The sequence below is a fragment of the Anolis carolinensis genome, unplaced genomic scaffold, assembly GCF_035594765.1.
Source record: "Anolis carolinensis isolate JA03-04 unplaced genomic scaffold, rAnoCar3.1.pri scaffold_9, whole genome shotgun sequence".
NCBI classification, from domain to species: Eukaryota; Metazoa; Chordata; class Lepidosauria; order Squamata; family Dactyloidae; genus Anolis; species Anolis carolinensis.
Genome location: NW_026943820.1, coordinates 21432350 through 21453396, shown reverse-complemented (window position 1 = coordinate 21453396; position 21047 = coordinate 21432350). Strand labels below are relative to the sequence as shown.

Here is a 21047-nt window from a genome sequence, read left to right as displayed (position 1 = left end):
GTCCTTGAACCACATTAACAAAAGTCACAGGTTGCTCCAGGGATTCCCAGAGAATCTAGAGCAAACCATGACTTAGGGCCAATGTAAATAGTTGAACTGCTTCCAAGATGGAACTGGTAACAACTGTTTATATGGCGAGGCCACCCGTTGTTCCCAGGCTCAGGCAAGCCAGGACACGGGCTAGCACTTATCATCCCTACCTGTTCTCCTCATTGTAGCATCAATTACTGGGTGTGAAATGGCTAGCAGCCAGAACTCATTACCTGTAGTGATGTCAACTGGTGTGCAAGTGTGAAGGGAGGAAGAAAGAAGAAAGAATCCTACTTTTCTCTCTGTTCTCTCCCAAGTTTATCTGATGCCCCAGGAAACATCACTCCAGGTGATTTTTTTTTTCGTGTCAGGAGCAACCGGAGTTGCTTCTGGACTGAGAGAATTGGCCGTCTGCAAGGACGTTGCCCAGGGGACGCCCGGATGTTTTGATGTTTTACCATCCTTGTGGGAGGCTTCTCTCATGTCCCCGCATGGAGCTGGAGCTGATAGAGGGAGCTCATCCACGCTCTCCCCGGGTGGGATTCGAACCTGGCAGCCTTCAGGTCAGCAACCCAACCTTCAAGTCACAAGGCTTTTATCCCCTAGGCCACCGGAGGCTCCACTCCAGGTGATGAGTGATGGACGCCAGCCAATTGGCACTTGGTGGTCACTGCTACAATGAAAACAGCAGGAGGTGGTTAGGACTCCTTTCCAGCTCCATAGCAGCCTAGAGACTGGTGATAAGGACCATCCTATAGCCAATTTGGAGTTTATTTCTCACATTTATATCCCGCCCTTCTCACCCAAAGGGACTCAGGGCGGCTTACAACAATGGCAACAATTAGATGCCCATACAAACCAATATAAAACAACACATAAAACAGTTAAAACTATTTAAATACATTATGAATTAAAAATATATAAATAAAAAGTTTGTGGGATATTGTGTCCATGCAGTAGCACCCCAAGTCTCATTTATTTCCTTAGTTGCCTATCCCATACTGCTGCCAAAGTAGATGGCTAAACTCTGTTGTATGGCAGTGCCAGCAATGTTCACCTTTCACTTTCCGTATGCACCACTGTCTATTGCACAATGTGGACAAAGATGTTTGGCACAGATGAGATATTTTAAAGAAGAGGATCCACCTCTTCCCAGTAAGCAAGAACAAGTAAGGCTCAAATGTATTATCCTTGTAAGATGAAATTATTGGTGTATTTTTTAAAAAAGACTTTCTGCACAAAACCCAAAATTGCACAAAAGTTGCTGTGTTTCATATAGAAATATTGTACAAACATTCATGTTTTTTTTAAAAAAAAATCTCGTAGTGAGTGACCATTTTCTCAATGTTGTCTATTATGTTGAGGCACAATTTTAGTCAAGAATAAAATTTGAGAGTACAGTGTTCCCTCACTTATTGTTGAGGTTAGGTTCCAGGACCACCTGCAGTAAGTGAAAATCCGCGAAGTAGAGACACTATATTTATTTTAATAGTTGTACATTATTTTAGTAGTTATACACTATTTTAAGTCTTTATCAACCAATCGTGTGTTGATAAATCGCTTCCTCCTCCTCCTGTTGCCACTTGGGCTCCTTTTCTCTCCTTCGGCTTCTCCTTCCTCCCTTCCTTAGGCTGTAAATTGTAAATTTTTATGATCTATAATAGTCTTTTAGAGTTTATTGATAAACCACGAAACAGCGAATCCGCGAAAAGTGAACCGCGAAGTAGTGAGGGAACACTGTATTCTTTATATCTCTACTGATCTTGGCAAATTTCAGTGCAATGTATTCATTATGACATGGCTAGGGTTAGGATCATGGAATATCATATGTCAAATAAGTACAGACGATCTTTGTTTCAGTCAATTATTTTTATACTCTGGAAATCCCTAAATATCACAAAGCTTTCACTGGATGAACAATTCTTAAGAATGTCTTTCTGTATGTCTATCTGCCAGAGCCAGCCAGGTATGATTGAAATAGTTAATCACATTCTGCTATATCATCTGCCTTATATAGATGGTAATTCCCAGTTTATAGATCTGAAATTAGAAAGGTTCCCAGGCAGATCTGTTAGCTTTTTAAAAAAATCTCGTCTTCTTTCAGATTCCTTTAAAATCTGGATATGGCTAAGATTTATATGCTAGAATTTCCCACTAGGAATAAATTAGTCAAATTCCACCAAGACCCACTTTAACCTAGTGTATGTATTTAAGTATTGATTTATTAGCTGGTTGGTGCAGAAACATAGTTACTTCTCCATATCCATGGATTCTATGGATTCAATCATACATGGCTCAAAAATATTGGGTTTTCCCCCAAAAACAAGCATAGACATTGTCATTTAATATAAAATATACAATTTCACTCTGCCATAAATAATTTGACTTGAGCATCACATATTTAGATATTCACAGGAAGTTCTAGAACCAAACTACAGTGGATGCCAAGGGCGCACGATAAACAGAAACATTTATATCTCATAGCTGTTCATAACCTTTCTTTTCCACTACATTCTGCTTTTATCATCTTATGACTTTTGTATTGTGACTGTAATAAAGTTGATTGATCAATTAATTCAAGTGATCGACAAAGAATATGATCGCTTGCATTCTTGCCACTCACACCACTGTAATTGTGTAACCATAGGAAGTGGAATCAATAATAACATAATTTTCCACAACATTGTGTGTTCTTATTAGTTAGATATCAGTTACTTCAGTTTATCCAGCAGTATTTTGTCAAGGCACAAACAGGACAAAAGATGATGTAGGGTATCCTTGGGAAAATCCAAACAAATATGCATTGGAATGTGAAATATGAATATTAAATTTCGTTGAGAAAAAAAAAACTTACCCGACCAACTAATATAGGTTCTGGTCCAGAAAATTCTTCGAGCACAAACATTTGATTCCATACCCAGCCCCTCTTTGAACGGTTCAACACTCTTTGTTCTTCGCTTAACTCATTGAGTCCTCTGCTGGATCTGCTTGGTGCTACTTGAGAATGATTCATTGGAGCCATGTACATAGATGGGAATACAGTAATCCATAATATTACTAATGGAGTCCACGTATCCAAAAGCATCTCTGTAAGCCTTTCTGGCATCGTTCCACACACTAAGCAAATCGCCTCCAGCAACGAAACAATTATTTTGTTTTTTTCCAGATCATAGTCATCCGATTCATCATGCAGCAAAAAAGACTTTGTTACGGTTCCATCATGTGTCTAGAATACAGTAAAAATATGCAGAAATTGCTTAGGTGGTAGAAATACACTCCATGTGGATTTATTCTCCTCAAAGATGCCTGAAAAAAATAAGAGAACAATTCAAGTTAGCAATAAATCAAATATTCACATGTGTCTGACAGTCTGTCAGATCTTTAATTTCTTGTTAAAGGTGGTGGAAAATCATGATCAAGGATTGAGGGTTCAGGATACACTTACAATTATGTAATCTATATATAAAAAAAAGTAATGAAATTTCGGCCTAGGACAAAACAACAAAACTACACACCCCAGAAACACTAAACTTGGCAGCACAACCCCTCATCCATGCCTCTACGTTCATACAACAAAAAGAAAAGAAAAATAAAGTCCTAATTAGAGGGAGAGGAATAATTGTTTTTATCCAATTGCTGTCAGTTAAAAGGCTAAACTCCACCCACTTGGTCTCCTAGCAACCCACTCAACCCAGGGGACAGGCAGAGTTAGGCCTCACTTAGGCCTCTTCCCCACTGCCTATGAAATACAGATTATCTGATTTGAACTGGATTATATGGCAGTGTAGACTCAAGGCCCTTCCACACAGTTATATCACCCATTTATAATCTTATATTATCTGCTCTGAACTGGATTATCTTGACTCCACACTACCATATAATCCACTTCAGTGTGCAGTCGGACACAACTGGACTTAATGTCAGGAGAAAACCTTGACCCTTTACTTTAACTACCACCAATTCCTCAATACTTTATTTCCCATACCACCATACTTCACCACAGCAACGCGTGGCCGGGCACAGCTAGTCATATACTAATTTAATAATTCACCTCCAAGCATATTTTTAATGGAATTGTCCCCACCAAACCGCCTTTCCTTCCTGAATGAATTGAAAACATTACCATAATTTTTCCTGAAAGGGAGTTTAGAATTTCTTCTTCCTTCACATTTACCTATGTTACCATTTAATTAATTTAAATTGTGTGTATGTGTGTGTTGTGTGTAAATGTATGATTTCCTGTTGTGTGTATCCCACTGACAACAGAGTACAGAAATGTGACTCCCTCACAAGTCTCCATTTCACAGCTAACTGTAATTGATAGACCTCAGTGTCCCAGTAAAATACTATAAAATATTCAGAAATGTTTTTGAATGTTGACAAACCCTGATGAGAAGAACCCTGGTTGAATGAGGTTCTTTGCATTAGAACTTATTCTGTGCAACATTCTCAGTGGTTGTTTGATGCAGAAAACTGTAAAAAAATTTGCATAGGAAACCACATTTTCTGCATGGCAAATAAAGTTTAAATGCAGAAATATTAATTCCTGTACACAAAAAAGGTTGCAATCGAAAATCTGTTCATCATAAAATTTACACATTGATTTGTATAGAAAACAGCATTTTCTGCAAAGTATACCTTCAAAAATCAGTTGCTGGGGAAAATGAGTAGAGATGTGCCTTTTCAAACAAACTCAGCATGTGAGGGTATAGACATCTGGTTGATCGCTATAGGAACATCATGTCTGATTGCATTTGATTTGATTCAACTGAAGTCTGCCCATCCCAATGACACTTTGTACTTTGTCAAAAGGTCAAATTTAAACAATAACTCTGGACTATTCTTGCCTAGTACAAAATGCTTCAGACAAAAAGACAAAGAAAGTAACTTACTAAAAACCTGTAGTTAGTGCATTCAAGAAATATCCACTCTGACATAAGTTAGCTAGACAGCAGAAGCTTACTAGAGCTGCTAATCTAACATTTTGTTAGAATGTGTTCATTCAGGTGCTTTTAAAAAACGAAATCTGCATTTGACAGAAGATTTAGACCCATTTCTTTCAACTCATAAGTGTCCAATTAAGTTTCCATTGAGCCATTGCTAATGTATCAAGATTCATTAGCCACAACCGATTCCAATCTTAAAACAATTCTGTAGAGAAGCTGGTACTGCTAGACATGCAGAAATAGCATCAACCACAATACGGAATAGAAGCAACATTCTAATTTTAAATATAAATCGCATTAAACTTGACTTGATCATCATGACATTTCAGGCAGGCTCAAGCCAAAGGAATATATCAATAGAGAATTATAAACATAACCTGCCAATTGATGGATCTTTTCCTGTCACGACCCAGGCGGCAGAGGCACCAATAACCATACACAGAGGCCAGAATCTAACTAATATCTTTATTGAAGGAATATATAAAGTTAATAAAAACAAGTATAGAAAATAGTCCAGAATTAGACCCTTCAGGAAAGGTCAGAATTAGTCCAAAAAAGCAATGTCCAATAAGAAATATTAAGGTCCAAAGTTGTAATCCAATAACCGAAACACTCACTTTGCCAAGCAAAGTGAGGGGAGATGACAAGGTCCTTAGTCCATAAAACTTGAGCGTGGCTAGGAAATAACTTGATACTTGAAACAAGGCTTGAACGTGGAACAAGGTAACTAAGAACAAGAACAAGGTCCGTGGAATAACTTGGTAAAATCCGTGAAACAAGGCAAGGATCAGTCCTGGGAAACAAGGCAAAGTCCGTAGGTAAACAAAGGCTGGGAAGCAAGGCGAAGGCTGGATAGCAAGGCAAGGCTTGAGCTGAAGCGAGGCTTGAATCGGAGCGCGCTGTCCAGACACAACTCGCTCCGTAGGCTGACGAATTGACTCCGCGAAGTTGCTACGCGGGCAAAACACCTATATAGAGTCCAACTTTCTCACCAAAGCGGTTCTCTGGGAATCAGAAACGAAAGCTAAACTCTGAGACCAGATGTTAAACTCCTTAAAGATTCTCACGAGAACCAATGTTAATTGGCAACATTCTTAGCTGCTATCCTCGCACTCCTGCGCGAAGCTGAATCCAAACTTCTCTGTTGTTTACAAAACTCCCGGCGCAAGAACACGGGAGAAGTAGGCTCTGGGGTTGTTTGACATACTTCTGGGGCACAACTTTCTTGCAGGTGCAAGGTTTCCAGATCTGCCTGGGAAGGATCTGGCTGAGAGGAATCCAGTTCAGACTGGGAAGGTAAAAAACCCAAGTTTTCATCTTCATCAGGGATTACAATGTCCTGAGCAGGACTACAAGGCCCATGGTTCATCACACTATCCCCCTCCTCAGGGCCCCTCCCAAACTGGGGTCCTCTCCCCGAGGCGCGAGGTCGCGGTTTGGTGGGATAGGTCAGATGGAAGCGACGGGTTAGATCAGGAGCATGGACTGTGGAGGCGTCTTCCCAAGAGCGTTCCTCAGGCCCAAAACCCACCCAGTCAATGAGATATTGTAGGCGACGGCGATGAAAGCGAGAATCCAAAATGTCCTCAACCTCGAACTCCTCCTCCCCATTCATCAAAACAGGAGGGGGGGCCGGTTGGTCTGTATCAGGACGCACACCATCCGCCGGAAGGAGCAGGGAACGGTGAAACACTGGGTGAATGCGCATTGAACGCGGAAGTTGGAGTTTGAAAGTCACGGGGTTTAATTGCGCCACCACTGGATAGGGGCCAATGAAGCGGGCATCTAACTTCCGGCATGGGCGGTGGGAGGGCAGAAAGCGAGTGGACAGAAAAACCCGATCTCCTACCTTGATTTCGGGGCCCGGCTGGCGGTGTTTGTCAGCGTGGCGTTTATAGTCCTCCTTGGCTTGGTCCAGTTGCTGGAGCAAAAGTTGTTGCACCGCTGTGAGTTCCTGCAGCCAATCCTCTGCTGCGGGAACTTCTGAAGTTTCAATGACAGGGGGAAAGAAACGTGGATGGAAACCGTAGTTTGCAAAGAACGGCGTTTCTTTTGTAGAAGCTTGAACTCCATTATTGTAGGCAAACTCAGACAGTGGTAACAGAGAAGCCCAATTGTCCTGTTGGTAGTTTACATAACAGCGAAGATACTGCTCCAAAGTGGCATTGGTGCGCTCCGTTTGCCCATCTGTTTGGGGATGATGAGCTGAAGATAAGCGAGAGTCTATGCCCAGTAGTTTTTGTAGTGCCTTCCAAAAACGAGAGGTGAATTGAGATCCACGGTCTGTGACTAAACTCTTGGGCAATCCATGTAGTCTGAAAACATGCTGAAGAAATAGATCCGCAGTTTCTTTGGCCGTGGGGAGGCCTTCGCAGGGAATGAAATGGGCCAACTTGGTGAATAGGTCCACCACCACTAAGATCGTGGTGAATCCACAGGAAGGTGGTAGGTCAGTGATGAAATCCGCGGAAATTATTTCCCATGGGCGAGATGGGGTAGGAAGGGGGTGCAAAAGCCCTGAGGGCTTCTCCCTTCGTATCTTGGAGCGCTGGCATACTGGGCAGGTGTTGACATATTTTTCCACATCCTTGCGGATCTTGGGCCACCAAAAATCTCTTAGGATCAAATGCATGGTTTTAAATAGTCCGAAGTGTCCTGCTGGTTTGCAGTCATGACACAGACGAAGCGCTTTTTCCCTGCCCGGTCCGGGTGGGATATAAACATGATTTCTATAGCAGAGCAGCCCATCTTTAAGCGAAAAGGGAAAATGCAGACCTTGGCGAAGTTGGTCCTGCGCCCAGGCATCTGCTTGCTGACTAGCCCTGATTTCTTGAGCACAGATGGGTCCTGGAGTAGGGGAAGTTGAACCAATGGGACTGGATTTGGTGTTCCCCACTGTGAGCGTGGCAAAGTTCTCAGGTTGTAGCAGTTGGGATTCAAAGGTCTCCTTGCGTCCTGCAGCGTATTCCGGTTTACGTGACAGGGCGTCTGCTTGCTTGGTTTGAGCTGGGGTCACATAATGGATCTGGAAGTTGAAACGTTCAAAGAATAAAGCCCAACGTTGCTGCCTCTGATTTAGTTTGCGGGCAGTTCTTAGATGTTCTAGATTACGATGATCAGTGTGGACTTCAATGGGGAATTTGGCCCCTTCTAGCCAATGTCTCCAAGTTTCAAAGGCTGCCTTTATGGCCAGTAGTTCTTTTTCCCAAATGGTGTAATTCCTCTCTGGTGTGGTTAGTTGACGAGAATAAAAGGCACAGGGGTGGAGGTGATCTCCCACCGGTTGTAAGAGTACAGCCCCAATTGCCACATCAGAGGCGTCCGCTTGCACCACAAAAGGGGTTCCAGGATTTGGGTGCTGTAGAATTGGCTGGGAGGTGAATAGTTTCTTCAGTTGCTGGAACCCTTTCTCTGCTTGATCAGTCCAGCGGAAAGGCTGCTTTCCACGGATGCAGCTAGTGATGGGGTCGGACCAGCGGGCGAAATCTGGAATGAACTTGCGGTAGTAGTTCGCGAACCCCAAGAAACGCTGCACCTCTTTCTTGTTAGTTGGCGCCCGCCATTCCAATACTGCTGAAACTTTGGCTGGATCCATGGAAAGCCCTAGAGGCGAGATGCGGTAGCCAAGGAAATCTACCTCTTGTAGATCAAAAGCGCATTTTTCTAGCTTGGCATAAAGTCCATGATCCCGCAGTCGTTGCAACACCATTTTGACGTGGTTCTCATGTTCTGATTGTGATCTGGAAAACACCAAAAAATCGTCCAGGTAGATTATCAAGAATCTGTCTAGATAGTCCTGAAAAATATCGTTGACAAAATGCTGGAACGTTGCGGGAGCTCCGCATAAACCGAAATTCATAACTCGGGACTCGAATAATCCGAATTTAGTCTGGAAGGCGGTCTTCCACTCGTCCCCTTCTCTGATGCGAACTAGATTATAAGCCCCCCGAAGATCCAGCTTGGTGTAGACCTTGGCTCCTCGAAGTCGGTCCAGTAGATCCGAGATTAAGGGCAGGGGATAGCTGTTCCGCTTGGTGATATTGTTCAATGCTCTGTAGTCCACCACCAAGCGTAATTCCCCTGACTTCTTCTTCACAAACATCACTGGGGAGGCGGCTGGGGATTGAGAGGGTCTGATGAACCCCTTGCGAAGGTTTGTCTCTAAGAATTCCCTGAGAGCTTCTTGCTCTGGTTCAGTCAGGGAGTAGAGATGCCCTCGCGGGATCGGGGCCCCCTCCACCAAGTCAATGGCACAGTCATAAGGTCTATGTGGGGGTAATTTTTCGGCTTCTTTCTCATTGAATACATCCCAATACTCGGAGTACTTCTTTGGCAAGGTGATGATGGGCTCGGAGTCTGTGGCATGGCATACCTTGGCTACGAGGCAATGGTTTTGGCAGTACGGTGAAGCAAACTGCAGTTCTCTGTTGGACCAGGAGATGTTAGGGTCGTGGAGTGTCAGCCATGGAATTCCCAAAATCACAGGGAAATGGGGAACCTCGGTAACAAAGAAGGAAATCTCTTCCATATGTTCCCTTATCCACATCCTGGTGGGTTCCGACCACTGGCTTACGGGGCCCGTCTTGAGGGGACGGCCGTCTATGGCTTGCACCACACGGGCATTCTTGAAATCATGATATTGTAATCCCAGAGAGTCGGCATACTCTCTATCGATGAAATTGTTGGTAGCTCCAGAGTCTATCATGGCGTGGATCATGACGGGTCCCCTTTTTGCTGACCATAATGTGACCACGAGAAGGAACAGGACCCCGGTTGGCGGCTCTTGGATGGATTTTTTGACCGGGTTGGCGAGCCTCTCTACACCCGGTCGTTGGCTTCCCCCGCCGGCTGTGTGCCAGTCGGCTCAGACGCCTTCGACTCCGTGGAGGACGCCGCCGCAAGACGGGCGGCAGGCTTCCCTTTGGCTGGGCACTCTCTGGCGAAGTGGCCCCCGTTCCCGCAGTACCAGCAGAGGTTCAAGCGTTGACGACGGGCCTTCTCGGCGGCATCTAGTCTGGGACGCACATTGCCCAACTGCATCGGCACCTCCTCGCCTCCTCTGGGGTATGGGGTTGGCGGCGGGGGTCTCCACACCGGACGTGGCTGAACACTGGCGGGAGCGGGGGGTTTTGCCCCGGCTCTACCGCCCTGGCCTCGAACCCATTGTTTCCTGTTGGCAATCATGACTTCAGCCCGTAAACATTGATCAATGAGTGCCTCGAGGGTCTGGGGAGGATCCACCTTGGAGATTTCTTCCAGCATTTCAATGTTGAGACCCTCCCGAAATTGTCCTCTGAGGGCTACATCGTTCCAGCCGGTGTTGTGGGCCAGCACGCGGAACTCGGCTATGTACTGAGACATGGGTCTGTCTCCTTGAAGGAGGCGCCGGAGTTTGTGACCGGCTGCCTCCAAATTGTCCTCGATTCCCCAGGTCTCCTTAAGGTGATCCAAGAAGCGTTGTGCTGAACTTAGGTGGGGGGAGGCTTGATCAAACAGGGCCGTCGCCCAGCTAGCCGCTGGTCCGTCTAGAAGACTGTAGACCCACGCCACCTTGATGTCTTCTTGGGGAAACTCGGCATCACGGGCCTCTAGATAAGCTTGACATTGGCGGCGGAAAACATGAACCTTAGCAGCTTCTCCAGAAAACTTGGTAGGCAACGCCATGGCCGGGAGGCGAACTCCGCGCTCCCTCAACCCTTTTATTTCTCCATCCTGCGCGTTGAGTCTGTCACGGATGCGGTCCACTTCGTCCTTGCTGATGGTGTAGCTGAGCGGCTGTCCAGCCGGCGCGGCTCCGGTAGACATCCTGGCCTCGGTTAGTTGGTGCTTATGGGTGGCGGAGTCAAACTGTCACGACCCAGGCGGCAGAGGCACCAATAACCATACACAGAGGCCAGAATCTAACTAATATCTTTATTGAAGGAATATATAAAGTTAATAAAAACAAGTATAGAAAATAGTCCAGAATTAGACCCTTCAGGAAAGGTCAGAATTAGTCCAAAAAAGCAATGTCCAATAAGAAATATTAAGGTCCAAAGTTGTAATCCAATAACCGAAACACTCACTTTGCCAAGCAAAGTGAGGGGAGATGACAAGGTCCTTAGTCCATAAAACTTGAGCGTGGCTAGGAAATAACTTGATACTTGAAACAAGGCTTGAACGTGGAACAAGGTAACTAAGAACAAGAACAAGGTCCGTGGAATAACTTGGTAAAATCCGTGAAACAAGGCAAGGATCAGTCCTGGGAAACAAGGCAAAGTCCGTAGGTAAACAAAGGCTGGGAAGCAAGGCGAAGGCTGGATAGCAAGGCAAGGCTTGAGCTGAAGCGAGGCTTGAATCGGAGCGCGCTGTCCAGACACAACTCGCTCCGTAGGCTGACGAATTGACTCCGCGAAGTTGCTACGCGGGCAAAACACCTATATAGAGTCCAACTTTCTCACCAAAGCGGTTCTCTGGGAATCAGAAACGAAAGCTAAACTCTGAGACCAGATGTTAAACTCCTTAAAGATTCTCACGAGAACCAATGTTAATTGGCAACATTCTTAGCTGCTATCCTCGCACTCCTGCGCGAAGCTGAATCCAAACTTCTCTGTTGTTTACAAAACTCCCGGCGCAAGAACACGGGAGAAGTAGGCTCTGGGGTTGTTTGACATACTTCTGGGGCACAACTTTCTTGCAGGTGCAAGGTTTCCAGATCTGCCTGGGAAGGATCTGGCTGAGAGGAATCCAGTTCAGACTGGGAAGGTAAAAAACCCAAGTTTTCATCTTCATCAGGGATTACAATGTCCTGAGCAGGACTACAAGGCCCATGGTTCATCACACTTCCTTTACAGAACAAAGAAACCCATTTGGCAGAAATTGCTCTTATTTTCATATGCTCTTTCTTTCCAATATGTTGGCCATTCGACAAGAGATATTAGCAAACCGCATGAGTAAGCTGACACTAGCATGAGGATGGAATGTCAGAGAGGGGGTTGTGGAATTGCTCCCACCTCCCCACCACTTTCTTTGGAAGATTATTCAAAGCATGAATTTATGTAGATCTACTGTCAAATCTATTGTCTTCATTGGCATAGTGGGTGGGTGGATGTGGATGGACCGAAAGCAATGGTCTTGATTCACCCAGAGGAAAGGTGTTCTTACCATACATCAAGGGAACTACTGACCGCATAGGCAAACTGATGAAGAAGCACAACCTACAAACTATCTAAGTACAGCCACTAGTGGACAATGAAGCAACAGCTCCCCCTGTGGCCGGAATCGTGAAGCTGGAAAAAAATGTTAAATGCCTCTGTGTCTGTCTATATATGTTGTTTGTCTGTTGGCATTGAATGTTTGCCATATATGTGTTCTTTGTAATCCACCCTGAGTCCCCTTTGGGGTGAGAAGGGTGGAACATAAATACTGTAAATAAATAAATTAATAAATATCTACAGACCCACAAAGAAAATCCAACAAATGCTACGGTCAGCGAAAGACAAAAGGGATCCTCTGTCAGACCCCTGGCAGCAGGGCACCAAGAACCATACACGGAGGCCAATCTCTATCTAATATCTTTATTAAGGAAATGTATAAAAGTAATAAAAACAAGTGAAGAATATAGTTCAGAAGCAGACCTTTCAAATGAGGTCTAAAATAGTCCAAAAATGATAAATGATATTAGAGTTCAAAGTTTAAATCCAATACCGAAACACACACTATTGCCAAGCAATAGTGTGGGGAAATGCCAGAGTCTTAGGAGTCCAAGGAAGCTTGACAACAAGGCTGGAAATAATCTTGGTTCTTTAACAAGGTCCGTGACTAGGAACAAGGCAAACAATGAATCTTGGAACAAGGTCCGTGACTAGGAACAAGGCAAACAGTGAATCTCGGAACAAGGTCCGTGGTTAACAGCAAGGCAAGGCAGTACTTGAATTCTTGATCCGGGAAGCAAGGAACTGGGGTTACGAAGTCCACACACGATCTCACTCCTGAAGCAGCTCTGTTGACTCCGCAAAGATTCTCCCGCGTCAGGCACCTATATTGGGTCTCGTTTTCCCGCCAACAACCTCTTTCCCTAGAGAACGGGAAGCGAAACCCAACTTTGTCCAGATGCAAGACTCCTTAGAATTTCCCAAGGGAAGCAGGTCTAATCAGCCTGTTGTTTGGCTGCAATCCGTAAACTCCTGCGATTCTGTTCCCTGACTCCTCTGTCAGCACAATAGGATTCTCTCCTAGAGAACGGAGGCGAGGAATGTCCAAGGTCTGTTTTACTGAATTCTTGGGTACAAACATCAATATCCGGCAGGTGAAAAGACTCCGGCTCTTGTTGAACCGGCAAAAACCCCATGTTTTCGTCTTCATCTGCCTCGATGGCACTAGGAACAGGACTACAAGGCCCATGAGGCATCACATCCTCTCACCTCTGCAGGAGTCTACCATGCAGCTGTGGACAAGTCTACATAGGGACTACCAAACGCAGCATTGCCCAAAAACGAGTCAAAGAACATGAAAGGCCCTGCAGACTAACACAACCAGAGAAATTAGCCATAGCAGAGCACTTGATGAACCAACCTGGACACAATATATTATTTGAGAACACAGAAATGCTCGACCACTCCAACAACTATCATGTCAGACTGCACAGAGAAGCCATTGAAATTCACAAGCATGTGGACAACTTCAACAGAAAGAAGGAAACCATGAAAATGAACAAAATCTGGCTACCAGTATTAAAAAACTCAAAAATCTAAACAGTAGATGGGAAGCAAGATGGGCAGAGGAGCTCCAGGGACAGCTAATGACTCTGAACAAAGGATGCCCTCCAGGCAAGAGACAAACCTTTCCAATGCTAATTAAGATGATTAACTGCAACATTCACGCTGACTTCCAACTGACAAAGAACTCTTCTCACACCCTGGACTCTCCACAGATATATATTAACCTTTCTTGCCTAGTTTCTCCATGCCTCACAACCTCGGAGGATGCCTGCCATAGATGTGGGCGAAACGTCAGGAGAGAATACTTCTAGAACATGGCCATACAGCCCGCAATACATACAACAACCCAATGGTCTTGATCTTTAAAATCCTTGTTGCCTTGATCCCAAAGTGTCTGATGCATTCTTTCCTTGCATATGACTCCCACATGCTCTAGTTCACTTTGCAAGATGGTTTCGGAGTGGCCCTGCCTTCTGAGGTTGCAACCAGATCTAGGCCTCATCGACACAGTTACATGCTTCACAGAGTGGTCAACAATAACACAATTTTGTTGTGTATTACCAAAGGTTGGGTAAAAACCTGGATGCTGACTCAGAATCTGAGTTTTCTTTGTCTAAGGGCCAGTGGAGACAGTTGTGCCAGTTCCCAACCCACACCCTATCATTCTTGCTGACATCAAGGCAAACAATAGGCAACAAGTAGGTCCCATGTTTCAGCCAAGGACTGAAAGACATGGGGAAAGAAATTTAAGAGTGGCTGCCCAGTAAATGGTGTGGATATTGGGGGCCGATCCAGCTTTCAACATACCAGATTAACCCTTAAAAAGGGTCGGTGTAAATCCGCCCTTAGTGTTGCGAGTGGAGAATGCGGATGATCAGCAAGGGGATGAGATTTTCTGAAATCCTGGTTTGGACAAAACTTTTTCCATTCTCACTATTTCTTCCTTTAAAAAACCCCATAATAGATCCAGACAAATTTACACATAATCTCCCTGTAATACCTTAGCATTGTCCATTCCTGTAATACAGGTCCACCCCCATAATATCTGAGCACTCTGGATTTCAGAAGGACTGTTGAACAGATTAAGTTAATTCATAATATCACAAACAAAGCTGTTGCTCCATTCTTTTATCTTTATTTAGTATCCTGATTTTTTATTACAGTTCTAGAAACAATGAAAAATAATTGTACAAAATTCATTTTGCATATTGTAGTTGTTTCTGCTCTTATAAACAAGGAACAAGGAACATGTTCCTTGAGACAAGGAACATGTTCCATTGCAACCAGTAACACTTTGAGTGGAGCATCCATGGCCAAAACATGGCCAAAGTCTCAGTTAATCCAATGGGAATTCACTGTGCCCTTTTCATCTAGATTTTGCTCATTAAGTGATTGCTTTCAGCTGTACTTAACCTCCATAAATATATCTAGGGTAGAAGCATAAGAAGGAAATATAACAAAATACACTTGTCTGTACATCACGTTGTTGATCAGGAGGGGGAGTTAAGATAATATAAAGGTAAAGGTTTCCCCTGACGTTAAATCCAGTCATGTCTGACTCTGGGGGTTGGTGCTCATCTCCATTTCTAAGCCGAAGAGCCGGCGTTGTCCGTAGACACCTCAAGGTCATGTGGCCGGCATGACTGCATGGAGCGCCGTTACCTTCCTGCCGGAACAGTACCTATTGATCTACTCACATTGGCATGTTTTTGAACTGCTAGGTTGGCAGGACCTGGAGCTAACAGCGGCCGCTCACTATTATATGTGATAATATACATGATCACATATAAGGCACCTAAGCGCATAGATTGTTATGGGATAAATTAGATAAACACTGCAGGATCATACCTATGGAGCACAATATATCAGTGGACAATACATTGAAAGCAATCATCATTACACACTTCCTTTGAACTCTTTGGTAAATTCTAAAAGGAGAAACTGCAATATTTTCTGAAGAATAATGCTGGATTTTTTAAATCAACAAAGCAACCTTTTAATAGGAAGTCTTACAGTCTCAAAAATCATTTTTAAGGGATTTTTTTTTTCAAACCGCAATGCTTGTTTGGCCCAAGAAGCTACTCCATAATCACACTGATGCATTGATTTCCATCACTACTTTCGGTGGAGACTATTTTACAACCTCTTCAGAATTCCTCCCCATCACAACATGCTCTGGGGCCCTGTTACGAATGAATGGCCACTTCTGCCGGGACAATCTACTTTTAATTTCATTCTGCATTCATTGCTGCCTTGTTGATCATCATGATTACAAGCTATAGATAAGTCCTCTGACCCTAACAATTCATTAAGGTGGGTTTGGTCGATTCGCAGACGTTTGTTGTTACATTTCAAATGTTGCAGCATTGATTTTATTGAAACAAATTACATTTCCGCAGGTGAACAATTAAAAATTTGTTTGATAGCTCTATTGGAACAAAGGTAAAGCAGAAGCAACACTTGAGTGGGCTGTCAGAAAGTGCAGTCAATTCTATTCCTTTGGGCATGTAATAGCAACAGTGGCAAAGAAGGTAAAGGAGCAAGAACATCTCTATAGGTTCAATAATGACATTTTGCTTCTTTATTTGAAAACCTGGCTCTTCACTCAGGCCTTTGGATAAAGATTGCTCATCCCCATAACAATCCTGTATCTGTGACCATTCTTGTACCGGTTTGCACTTTTTACCTTTGTCAACTTGATATAGGCACAGGGTCTACTCCCATCCCAATTTGCACTTCCAAGAATTTGCAGCACTTTATCAGTCACCTTGTGTTTACAATATTTATATGGTCCACCTTACCCAGTCTACTTTTACAACTTCTCCGTTTTAATCCATGTTTTTATTCGTTCTTGTCATTTGTTTTTATTGGCTAATGTTTAAATTTTTATAATTGTGCATATCTCTTGTCTATTGTATTTTATATTGCTACTAGCTTTGCCCAGCCACACGTTGCTGTGGCTTATGGGAATCCTTATGGAATAGCAGTAAATACCCTTGCAGTCTCAAAGCCTGGCCGTTTTCTGGAGTAGCTGGAGCTTTTTGTTGTATGAACGTAGAGGCATGGATGAGGGGTTGTGCTGCCAAGTTTAGTGTTTCTGGGATGTGTAGTTTTGTTGTTTTGTCCTAGGCCGAAATTTCATTACCCTTTTATATATATAGACTAGCTGTGCCCGGCCACGCGTTGCTGTGGCTTATGGGAATGCTTTGTTGGCCAGGTGGAATAGCAGTGAATAGCCTTGCAGCCTCAAAGCCTGGCCATTTTCTTCTTATGGGAATCCTTGTTTGATGAGCTGGAATACAAAGGAATAGGCTTGCTGCTTGGAAGGCTGGGTACTTGCGTTTTAGGGGCTGCTAGAATTGCAATAAATAGCCTCATTACTTCGAAGCCTGTCTGCTTGCTACCTAGGGGAATCTACCTAATTTGATGTTTAATCGGCTTTTCCTGAATCCCTTCTTATTATCCAACATACTCACTTATCCAATGTTCTGCCAGCCTGTTTATGTTGAATAAGTGGGACTCTACTGTATATTTATAATCTTATATCATTTGCTTAGAACTGGATTATATGAGGCCCCTTCTACACAGCTGGATAAAATGCACATTGAAGTGGATTATATGGCAGTGTGGACTCAAAATAATCCAGTTCAAAGCAGATAATATAAGATTATAAATGGGTTATATAGCTGTGTGGAAGGGCCTTTGCCATATAATCCAGTTAAAATCAGATAATCTGTATTTTATAGGCAGGGTGGAAGAGGCCTAAGTGAGGCCTAACTCTGCCTGTCCCCTGGGCTGAGTGGGTTGCTAGGAGACCAAGTGGGGGGAGCTTAGCATTCTAACTGGCAGCAATTGTATAAAAACAATTATTCCTCTCCCTCTAATTAGGACTTTATTTTTCTTTTCTTTTTGTTGCATGAACATAGAGGCATGGATGAGGGGTTGTGCTGCCAAGTTTAGTGTTTCTGGGATGTGTAGTTTTATTGTTTTGTCCTAGGCTGAAATTTCATTACCCTTTTATACATATAGATTGTTTTTATTCATGCTTGGCCCCATGTAAGCCGCCCTTCGGGGAGATAGAGGCGGGGTATAAAAATAAAGTTATTATTATTATATTATTTATTTGTCCTCTTTTTTGCATCCCTTTTCATTTTGTGAAAGTAATGATCACAAATGGATGTATAACCTTCAACATTTCACAAATGAAACCCAGGATTTTGGTACAACACAAATTGGGAAAGGCTGTTGCAGTGGGCTTTTGACCAGGGATCTTGTCACACTGGGCTTTTTTTGCCCTGTTCTTCCATTTGTTGTCGGGGCCTGCTGAGCGTCATCAAACAGCATTGGCTTGGTCCTGATCACATGTCTCCAGAAGTGATGGAGAAGTGCCACAAGATGCTAAAAATTGGGATGACAGAGGGTTAATTGGAATTGCTCCTGTCAAATGCGGACAGTTGAATAGTATCTCTTTCCTAACATCCTCATTCAGAGGTACCTTATTTGCTGCTCTACTGGCAATCCTGCACTAACAGTAAATTCCTCGCATATCTACTCAGATGCCAAATAGATGTGCTGAAGTTTAAACCTTCTAGGTTTTATTGGATTGCAACTCCCATTATCTCTTACCAGCAGATAAGCTAGCTAGGACTCATAGAGGACATACTGATGGAGCAGGTTATTGCAACCTAAGCAAGTTAATTTCATATATTCTGACACAGGACTAAGGGCAATGTGTAAAGTGTGCAAAATATAAGTTGTGTGAAATTGAAAATGAAAGGAGGGGGAAGTAGGGGGGAAGCATTTATGAGCAAGTCCAATGTATACCTGAAAGTCAAGACTTCTTTGAAATTATTTTCTTCTTTAAAAACTATAGCTCATACAATCTTTATAAAAACCTTCATAATCTTGAATTCATAATTTTAAGGCGTACTTTAGCTTATCTATTACTGTAACCTCACTAGTTTTAATTCTATGTTTTATTAAGCGTATTTTTATATCATAGGCTAATGTTCAGATTTTATAACTGGTGCATGTTTTGTCCATCGATATACTGTATATTGTTATTGTTTTTATTTGATATTTTTGTGAGCCGCCCCGAGTCCCCTTCGGGGGAGATGGAGGCGGGATATAAATAAACCAAAGAAGAAGAAGAAGAAGAAGAAGAAGAAGAAGAAGAAGAAGAAGTAGTGCTGCAAAAATGCATGAGTCTGCCAGTTCTGTACAAGAATTTTGGGGAATTTGGTGTTTATTTTTAGGATTTTAAAAAAATGTATTACCTCTGTTTTATACTAGCCAGCAATTATCCTTTCCCTGGGCCATGTACAAAAACCTAAAATAGTCAAAATATCAAGCAATTATAGGATTATAACAAAGTTAAAATGCCATAAGAATAAAATGAGTAAAAGTGATACAAATGAAATAAAAAATGATACAAAATATATTTGTAAAAATTTACCATTGAGGAAAATAGGCACTAAAATGTCCTGAAGTTGGACATTAGGTGAGTTTAATTCGAAAATACCTCCAAAACCATTATAAAAGTTCTAGCCTCAGAAGAGCCTTTAAAAATTGTTTTATAGATTGCAAGTCACAAATTTCCCAGCCAGCATGAAGTCTACAAATGAAGGCTTACAAACTTTAATTTTTAATAACTAGTTCATTTGGCAGGAGCACCATGATGTGCATCTGTGTGTGATAGAGAGAGAGATCTATGCTCTATCGAGATTAAATCTACTTTCTTGCTGACCACAGAGTAATCTAGCACAACCTGTAGGCCAGTATAGTCTTCAACATAACTTGGAATGTATAGAAATCACACATAACAGAGACTATCTATTGTTGCATCTTATCATATTCAATGTAAGAATCAAGAATTTTCAGCTGAAAGGTTTTGCAAAATTGGCCTAGTCCAACTCTTGTCATGGAAGAAGACACAATCTCAGCACTCCTAAAAGATGTCAAATTTGACCTCCAGAGAAGGAGAGTCCACCACACATTGTTGCAATTAATTTCATTTTTGGACAGCTCTTACAATAAAGACAATCTTCCTAATGTTTAGATGGACTGTTTTTTTCTTATAATTTGATTCCAGTCAATAGTCCCCAAGTATATATTTATGACCAACTGTGTCATATGCCACAAATATAAAATCTGGAGGAATTTGGGTAACCATTTGATTCGTCCTAGCATATGTTGACATTATCCCAATTCTGGGTTAATAACTAGACGCTTTCATGGACCAAGTATTCTTGCAAAACAGTCCAAATATAAACTATAGGTAGGCAGATGGTTTGAAAAATCATTATTTGCATTACCAACTAAAATGAAAATAATGTTATAAATTAAATAACAAGGCCCTACACATTTCAGTCATCAATGCAACTTTCAAGTAGAGACTCTTGAGAGTGTTCTTCAAGCTCTAGAGTTAAGCCTGATGTAAACCATGGCTTCTTAATCTTTCTGGTGCTAGGGACTGGAATTTATATCATTACCAGATTAGTGCTCAGGGGCTACATGCAATTGCTTCTCTTTTTTTTCTTGGAAACTCTCCAGGGATTGGAAGTCAATGGGTCTAGGACCATTGCTCCAGAGACCATCACTTACAAATTACAAAGGAGCAGCCCAGTTCCAGACATTAATATGACAGACAGATGGGCACACCCTCTATTTAGTTTTGTTTTGCTAGCAATCGCCAGCAAAAACGGAAGGCGTGTGTGGTGCCTCATGGCAATCTTTGTGCCCTCCCACCTTTCCCCATCACACGGGGACATCAGGACAAACATCTTGTCCCTGCCCTCATCATGAGGGAGAGAGTGATAATGTGCATTGCCATGTTGTCCTTTACCCCATCCAATGGGGGGAAAGGGCCAAAAATGTAGGTAACTCCATTGAACCTACCGAAAAGATGCCTTATCTCCTGTTGTTTCCTTGCCACTTTGGCAATCAATGGGGCAGGGCCATGACCCCCAAAAAACCCAGTGTGATGAAGTGGCAAGTCAGTCGTTTCTTTCTCCCTCTTTCTAGCAGCCCAGAACAAATCTGTTCAGAGCAAACATGCCCATTCCACCTATTTTCATACAGCCATTAATAGGTATGACCCTGCTTGCAATATTTTGGACCTACATTATATATTACACATGCTGACTATAGCTCTGTGAGGTTAAAGTTGCTTAATTATGCAAATGAATGAATAATTAATTTGGTTAATTAATAATTTATTTATTTGTCATCCCTGACAGCCCATGCTGACCTGGCAGTCCAGTTCTGAATAGATTTGAAGGAGAATGTCCTTCACCGTGTCTTCCTTACGATTTAGTTGAGGTATGGGGAGTTTGGGAGATGACAGACACTTTACACAATTATAGCCCTATAA

The 21047-nt window shown here is 42.8% G+C and overlaps 1 protein-coding gene across 4 annotated transcripts in view; it reads right to left on the bottom strand.

The window, feature by feature from the left end:
* The window catches only part of cdh8 (cadherin 8), a 342332-nt gene that overhangs the window by 295314 nt on the left and 25971 nt on the right, over positions 1-21047 (bottom strand). For all 4 annotated transcript variants that reach the window (XR_010000603.1, XR_506715.3, XM_062961879.1 and 1 more), the window contains exon 2: positions 2885-3336. Coding sequence is in view for 2 of the 4 variants with exons in the window: in XM_062961879.1 (XP_062817949.1) it covers positions 2885-3136 (252 nt within the window). In the remaining 2 variants the exon portion in view is untranslated. The remainder of the gene's footprint in view (positions 1-2884; positions 3337-21047) is intronic.